General features: G+C 41.5%; 1 protein-coding gene across 1 annotated transcript in view; it reads right to left on the reverse strand.

Annotated features, from left to right (window-relative positions):
* Window positions 1-7,913, reverse strand: part of rorc (RAR-related orphan receptor C) — a 31,266-nt gene that overhangs the window by 3,689 nt on the left and 19,664 nt on the right. Inside the window, exons 4-11 of the mRNA XM_037676952.1 lie at window positions 4,191-4,276; window positions 2,844-2,985; window positions 2,407-2,763; window positions 2,228-2,329; window positions 2,031-2,152; window positions 817-949; window positions 305-412; window positions 106-216 (exon numbers count right to left, since the gene is read on the reverse strand). Coding sequence (XP_037532880.1) covers window positions 106-216; window positions 305-412; window positions 817-949; window positions 2,031-2,152; window positions 2,228-2,329; window positions 2,407-2,763; window positions 2,844-2,985; window positions 4,191-4,276 — 1,161 coding nt within the window. The remainder of the gene's footprint in view (window positions 1-105; window positions 217-304; window positions 413-816; window positions 950-2,030; window positions 2,153-2,227; window positions 2,330-2,406; window positions 2,764-2,843; window positions 2,986-4,190; window positions 4,277-7,913) is intronic.

Raw genomic sequence — 7,913 nt, forward strand, 5'->3', positions numbered from 1 at the left:
TGGTTAATCTCATGTTACCGGCATGAAGCTGGTTAATCTCATGTTACCTGCGTGAAGCTGGTTAATCTCATGTTACCTGCATGAAGCTGGTTAATCTCATGTTACCTGCGTTGATCAGAACCAGAGCGCTGAAGAGAGCGACCTGCTGCTCGGTGAGCTTCAGAGCGCACATGCCATGAGCGAAGTCGAACACTGCCGCCATTAAATCCCCGCATGCTTGGAGAAAAGACGGCACAACACTCCGGTAAACCACAGTGAACACGGCATTTAGTAATCTGCACAAATCTGTTCGTGAAATATTCACCCAAAGACTTGAAGAGTTCAGTTCCAGCAAACTTCCCGTCAAAGAATACGGTGTTGTTGTCCGTGTTGAAGAAGCGACACATTCGGACCAGAACCACCTCCATTGAGCCTATGGGGTGGGGTTAAAACAAACAAAAAATAAAAACTTTTTTGGCTGTGTCTGTTAGCAAAATATCTCATGAACTTGCTGAATTCCAATGAAACTTGCAGGCAGTAATTATCAAATGTGCATCTACAACTGTTTACCTTTTTGAGCCATTCTAATTTAAAATGGCCGCTACAGCTAAGTGTCATTAGCCTGCAGAAAACGTCTATAACTTGACCTAAAGTTTGAGGTGGTAGCTGAGAGTCACTCACAACACATCCACTGAGCATGAAATATCACAAGATCGAGCAAAATCTTATTTTTAAAGTTGAACCAAAGGTGCGTTTAGTCCAAAACTCTGACATGTATTCCTTCAAGGAATGCTGGGCCTTTACATAAACTGGTTTGGAAGGTGAATAAAGACTCACCAGTCTTTAAGAGGGCAATCTGGTCATTCTGGGTGAGCATACGGAAACCTGGTATGTGCTTTGCAAACTCCACCACATACTGCACGGCATCAGTGAGTCTGATGGCGCAGTGCTGCCACATCTCATCCACCGTCTGGAAAGAAAACAACAAATAGAACCAAAAAAAAAAAGATTAATTTACCGTACTTGCTACCGTACACATTACACCGCCGTATAAATTGCATCAGTCCAAATATGTCTACTGAAGTGAAAAAACATAAATACGTCGCCTCGCCGTATAGGTCGCATTTATTGCGTCACCGCTGAAAACCCAGAATTGTGGGCCGGTGTTGGGCCAAAAATCGATTGGCTGCCAAATGGCGGCCGCGGGAGCGTACACGGGAGGACTTTTACAAGAACTTAACAAGATTAACACTTAAAAACAATTATTTGTTTGCTCAAAATATTAGTAAAGATGTGTCTCAGTTGAACTTTTCCTTAATAAATGCACTTTGACGGTCAAATCAGCTGCATTTCACCTGGGCGGTGCGGCGAAATGCAGCTGATTTGACATTTGCTCCAGGAGTTCCAGAGCAAGACGAAGGTGACTCTGTATGGCAAGTCAAGTGTCTAATTAATAACCACTTTACTGAGACACTTGGATTGCCATAATAGTCAAACGCCCTCTAGTGGCTGAAAATGGTAGTGTTCAATATTTTCTATGTCAGAATGAATGAAATCATCAGATCTCAGCCAAACATTAGGTTATAAATATGGCGGGAAACAAAACAAATACGTCACTTCGCTGTATAAGTCGCAGGCACGCTAATTTATGCAAAAAGAACTGTGACTTATACAGCAAAATTTATAGTATTTGTGTCCTTTCTCAGCGGACCAACTGTATGTAAAATGGGCTGAGACACGTCATCCCACACAAACCATTCCCGTCATATTTTATCAACCTACTGTTTAAGTCTATATTGTATAACTTTATTCTTACCCATCCTTCTACCTTAGAAAAATGTTTTGATCAAAGTGAAAAAAGGAGGAGGAGGAAAATGATGAAAGAAGTTTTAGTTCTCAGTTTGAGTCATCAAACAAAAGTAACCTCACGCCATTCAAACGATGTGTTGTTTTTTTTTACACCGTCTGAATCACTCAAAAGCAAGGCAAGGCAATTAAACAATAGATAAATTTAAAAAAATTTAAATCAGGAGGAAACGAAGGTTATATACTTTGCTTTGGTAGGCTTGGATCTCCTCTCTGCTGAACAGCTTCCACCTGAGAGCCTGCAGCTCCTCCAGTCTGAACTGGCTGGTCTCTCTGTGGGAGCGCACGATGCTGGCGCACAGCTCCTCTGAAGAAAGGCAAAGAACATTAAACGTGCAGCACGACTAAAGGTGCGTTTTAACCCGCTTCGCAGAGTGCCCACCGATGTTTCGTGGTGTGTGAGGATAGAGGCTGTACGGGTCATCGAGGTGGGCGTAGGGGTGAATCGTCACGGGGTCGTGAGACTGCTGTCTGGAGTCAAAACCTGAGGAAACGGAAAGAAAATCCCAAGAGTGAGGAGGAATGTAAAAGGCTGCATGCATCCCAACGTGAATGTCTCACCTCTTATATCAGGGTGTCCGCTGTTGTCTCCCCTCCCCTGGGATCTTGATGAGGGTGAGACACCGGAGCCTCGGTAGATCATTCCAGACACCTGAGAGTTGTTGGGGGAGCACACCAGGTAAGGGTGAACGTCAGCGGCGTAGGACATCAGCTCAGCCTCTCCGCCGTAGGTGTAGGCTACAGCCATGGGCTGAAGCAGCTGGGGGGACCGGTCCTGACGGGTTTTGGCAGCATAGGACAGCGCCACCTGGGCGTCTCCCTGAAGCTGCTGCTGTTGCTGCTGCTGCTGGCGGTGCCTCTCCACCTCCGCGATGAGAGAGTCCCGCTGACGTTTGGACATCCGCCCAAACTTCACCGCTGGGAAGATCGAGAAGCAGAAATAAAGACCCGGCGGAGGATGCAGACGATGGACGGAGTGGATTTGTCTCGTTGCTCACCGTCTTTGCTCATGCCCTGCGCCAAGCACTTCTGCAGGCGGCAGTGCTGGCAGCGGTTGCGGCTGGCGCGGTCGATCTGACAGTTACTTTGTCTGGAGCAGGAATACGATACGGTGGGCAGCTGGCTGCGCCGGAAAAATCCCTGAGGGTTGAGTTAACACAACAAAGCACGGTTTCTGAATCAGAAAGAGTGACGTCTAAGTTATTTTTTTTATCCCCATCAACCCAAGAGACTCTGAACCTTTTGACACGAACTGTTAACGTTTACAAACGACTGTCACCGCTCTCTGTTCTCAAGCTGTTTCACGCTTTCTAAAAGGCCTTATATGGATAAGCTTGAATCGGGGTTTCCGTGGAAATCTAACGAACAAATATCTTACCTGTTGTAGATAGCTCTGAGAAACGGTTGAATTCTGAGTGGACTGACGAGGCAAACAAAGAACAAAGTCGACTGATGCTGCCTTAAAACAACTACAGTTTTAAGAGTTCAAAGCAGGTCACTCAAATCCTCCTTAAGACAACTTAGCCATTAACTCCACAGTTGTTTTGGCAGACACAGCTCCATGTTCCTTTATGGAAGTGCTCCAGGAGGCACCGGAAATATTACAGCTAAGTGCTGCTGCTGCTGCTTCTGTTAGCATAAATCCAAACAATTCTATGAAAATGGTAAAATGCCAAATTAGTTCTGACGAGAACCTCTATGAAAAAGATCTGTTTTCAGATAGCATCAAGCTACAGTGGCTTTTGCCCCACCCGTTCAACTATCAGGTCAAAATTAAACTATTTTAACTGAGGCCTCTACCATTAAAGTAATTCAGCTTTTTGGGATATCCACAGATCAGCCTTTGTGATAATTGTTTTACTTTAAGGTTTGAGCTGCATCGCGTTAATTCGCTGTCTCAGACCTGTTCGATCGACTCCCAGAGCAAAGATGTAATCGGACCAAGAATGTTTTGGAAGTAGAGGAAGCTGCAATAACATTTTTGGAAACTCCACCTGTCCTTTTAGGTGACACAAACTCAGACAAAAGAAGGACATGAGTCGTGGTTTGCAGGAGGTTAAGTGTTTTTTTTATGGTACAACGTTAAACATTTTGAATCCAACCTTGAATTCTCCATGATTAATATAGTTTTTTCCTCTGCCACTCATAAAACTATTTATCAGTAACTTAGTTTAGGCATCACTGGATATGTATTTCATTGTGAATATTTTTTACAAGTTTTAAAATACTTTACCGGTACCAACGGTAAATGTTTCAGCTCATTGTGAACCAAAGGAAGGAGTATAAATAAAAATAGCAAACATAAAGGCTAATTGAGGCATGCCAGTATTTGTTTGTTGACCCACCTTGCAACCTTCACACGTGATGACTCCATAATGCACTCCTGAAGACTTATCACCACAAATCTTGCATGGGATAACTTCAATCTGAGCTGAAACCACAGATGTAGAAGTTGTATTAACGCTTTCTTTGCTCCGTATAGGTGACGCAAGAACTCAGACAAAAACTGTGTAAAAGACAGGAGTTCAGTTTGCCTTAATTTGGCCGTTTAGATGAGCTCAGATACATGAATAGAAATTAAACTCCATAAATGTGGCTGATATATTGATGCAGGGGCTGAGTGAATGCTTATTACTCTATGGTGGTGTAAATGAACCACAGACGCCCCATTAAAAACAAACAAACGTTTTTTAATGTAAATCTTTAGTATGTCCATCTTGTTAAACCTTTGTTGTCCCCATTGCAGAGCAAAAAAGAGGAATTGCAAATACCCACCGCCCATCCATCCATGAATGCTGTGAGAACGATAACTGGAAAAATAACTGAGGTACCGACTTCCATTTTTGTGTGTGGCTGCATATAGTCATAAAAAAGGTTCCTTTTGAAAATTGGGCTGCCAGGTCAAAATCCAAGATGGTCACCGTCATAAACCTTGTGAACTTGAAAACTTGGAAGACAAAAAAAGCAATGGACCAACTTCCTTTTAGGTTAGTGGCTGCATCTAGGTGTAAAAATGGTTCATATTGGAAATTGGGTTGCCATGTCGACTGCTGGATAATGACCCCTGTGACTGGAAAAAGAAGAAGCGGGTAGAAGATACAACAATTTTCAGTCAGGTCATCTGGACAGTTTTTTTTTTTTTTGTGCTGAAACACTGAAAAAATTTAAAAAATAAAATAAAAAGAAACTGTCCAGATGACCTGACTGAAAATTGTTGGATTGTATACCTGGATTATTGAGCATGGACTTTGTCGGGTAGAAGATAATGAATGGATGGGTTGCCATGTCAAAATCTAAGATGGCCACCACCATATAAAATAATGCTTTATAGTTTTTATAGTGCTTAAAAGTATAGTTTCCTCAAATGATTTGGGAGGGCAAAGATTAATCTATATGTGCCAAGACCACCATTGGCCACCCCTTGGCTCCACTATTGCACAAGATGGTGGATGAAATGGCTCCCTCTTGCCAGGATCCATCACTCTGTGTTACTTGGACAAGTAAAAAAACACCAAAAAAAAAACACAGTTGTCTTCTTCTCCACAGTGTAACTTCTCCCAACTTGAATATTTTGCACCAAAAACATTAAGGTTTACTTGCATTCCTCGTTCAATTCCTGTCGAGAAAAACACTAAACTGTAAAAGCAGGGGGGACATCAGCGTACTGCTTGTTTAAATTAAAGTTGTAGCGTTCCTTGAAGGAACTTCAGTCAGCCCAAAACTGTCAAGTAATAATTACAGTATGTAACTGTCATTATGTGATCTGGGAGTTTGGAAAATCGTTAAGATGAAAAACCAGCGTTGATGCAAGAGTGGAGTAGAAATACCACAGAGATGTTAGGGCACGAGCTCTCCTCAGATGAACAGAACACTTCTTAAAAAGTGTCCAGTTCTACACTTTGATTATGAGAGAAACCATTCAGATTGTTCCCAGCTAGTTTTACCATAAAGAGACATGCTGGTGAAGATTCTCAGTCATCCAGGACACGATGAATTCAACAAAGTTCAAGACAAAAACATCTGGATCCAACAATGTTCAGTCAGGTCATCTGGACAGTTCCATTTTTTTTTGTTGAGAGACGTTTCGCCCTCCATCCGAAGGGCTTCATCAGTCTGAGAAGTCACGTACAAACTGTTTTCCCCATCAAGCAGTACACTCGTACTGTGGACCAACCAGTTTACTGGTGAGAAGATGGTTTCTGAGGGCTGTCCTCTCCCCCGTCGACTCCTCACAGGCAACACAGCCGAAGTGGTTCAATACATCAGGGTTCATGCTCAATAATTCAGGTAAAGAAATCCAACAATGTTCAGTTATCTGTCAGCAAAATCATCTGGACTTTATTTTGTAACAACTTCTCATCCGAGGAACTTTCTCAAAGAACAGAGAGTGTGGGGTTCAAGTTATAAAGCTGAGGTAAACTATGCAGATTGTCCTATCACTTCTCACAATAGGGGTTCATTAGGGTCTTTGTTAGTCTGACCCTAAAGACCCTAACAAACCCCTATTGTGAGGACTGATAGGACAATCTGCATATGTATCTAGCTTACTTCAGCTTTATAACTCGAACCCCACACTCTGATCTTTGAGAAAGTTCCTAGGATGAGAAGCGAAACGTCTTCTGTTACAAAATAAAGTCCAGATGTTTTGTTTTTTTGTCTTGAATGTTTTTAAATTGACCATAAAGAGAGCATCTTATCCTGGACGCTTGGAGGTTATTTCAGCAGAAAAACGCTCAAATTTTTCACAATGAACAACATTTTGGTTTATATTTTCTAAGTCCGATGTAGTTGTTCGGTAAAAACATTTTATTTATATTACGTTACATTTTATTTCTTGTCTGTTTTATGAAGATCCAAACAAATTTCACATGATAGATTTCTCTCTTTTATTTATTTTCTTCTTTTTTTGAAGAAAATATTGTGTAAATTGTGGCCTGAGTGTTAAAATTATTTAATGAAAGTCCTGACAGCTAACAGCGTAGCTCCTTTTTGAGTAAATTCTGACATCATGACACGCTGCAGATCTTGTTCATAGACTCCACAACGAGAACTTCTGTCAAACGCTGTACTTCCCCTCTAACATCAAACGGCTGCTGTGTGACCATGAGTAAATCGAGGGTATTTTCCTCCCCGACGCGCCGTAACTTAATAATAATGAGTAAAAAGCAATAAAGAGGAGAGTTGTCTGAGGACGTGGAATATTTGCAAGTGGAGAAAGGTGGTGAATATAAAGGTGTCAACCTCAGAGTCCTTTCAAGTGGTTGGCTGGCTTCTCTTTCATTCTGACTGTCCCTCTTTCATGTCATCACTTAACTTTCTGATCCTTCTCTGTCTCGCTCATATAGGACACAATTGCCAGTAATGCACTCTCCTTCCCTCATCACTGCCAGTAATGGCCACCTCCCCCCATGCCCCTGAAGTTTGCAAACTCTCACGCCCATCAGGTCTTTTTTTTTTTTTTTTTTACCAAGAATGGATTTTGTCATGTTTCTGAAACCAGCAAAAATCTTTAATAACTGTGAGTAGACATGCATAATTACTATCATTACTATCTCTAATCATTATTATCAGGTCTCTCTTGTAAATGAGTCCTCGAGGCTCAGTGGGATTTACCTGTCTAAATAAAGGTCGAATGAATGAACTAAATGTAGCGGTCTGCAACCTTTACAATCAAAAGAGCCATTTCTGTCCCTTTGTTCACTAAATTAAACGTGTCCGGAGCCACAATACCTGCTACAACTGGGATTCTCAACTGGTGGCCCATGGACCACTTTAAGTTTGTTGGAGGCGCTTTTCTGGACAGTAGGGGTGATTTCATAAAACTAAAAATATCTGATGATTTGTAACATTTATTGATGTTTTTACATTCTAAGACAAAATAAAAGACAAGATTCTTGCAAAGAAGGAAAAAATATGTTTTTTGCCCAGTTTCTAAAAGCTAAAACAATAAACTATGCATCCTTATGTGACTTTTTTAATTGCAGAAAAATTGCGTATCCTACTTTGAAAAAATAAAACCTAAAGTGAAAGTGAGTATGTTTTACTATTTGTAATGTTTCTAGTATTCA

Source organism: Nematolebias whitei, chromosome 5 (genome assembly GCF_014905685.2).
Source record: "Nematolebias whitei isolate Nwh7 chromosome 5, NemWhi1, whole genome shotgun sequence".
NCBI classification, from domain to species: domain Eukaryota; kingdom Metazoa; phylum Chordata; class Actinopteri; order Cyprinodontiformes; family Rivulidae; genus Nematolebias; species Nematolebias whitei.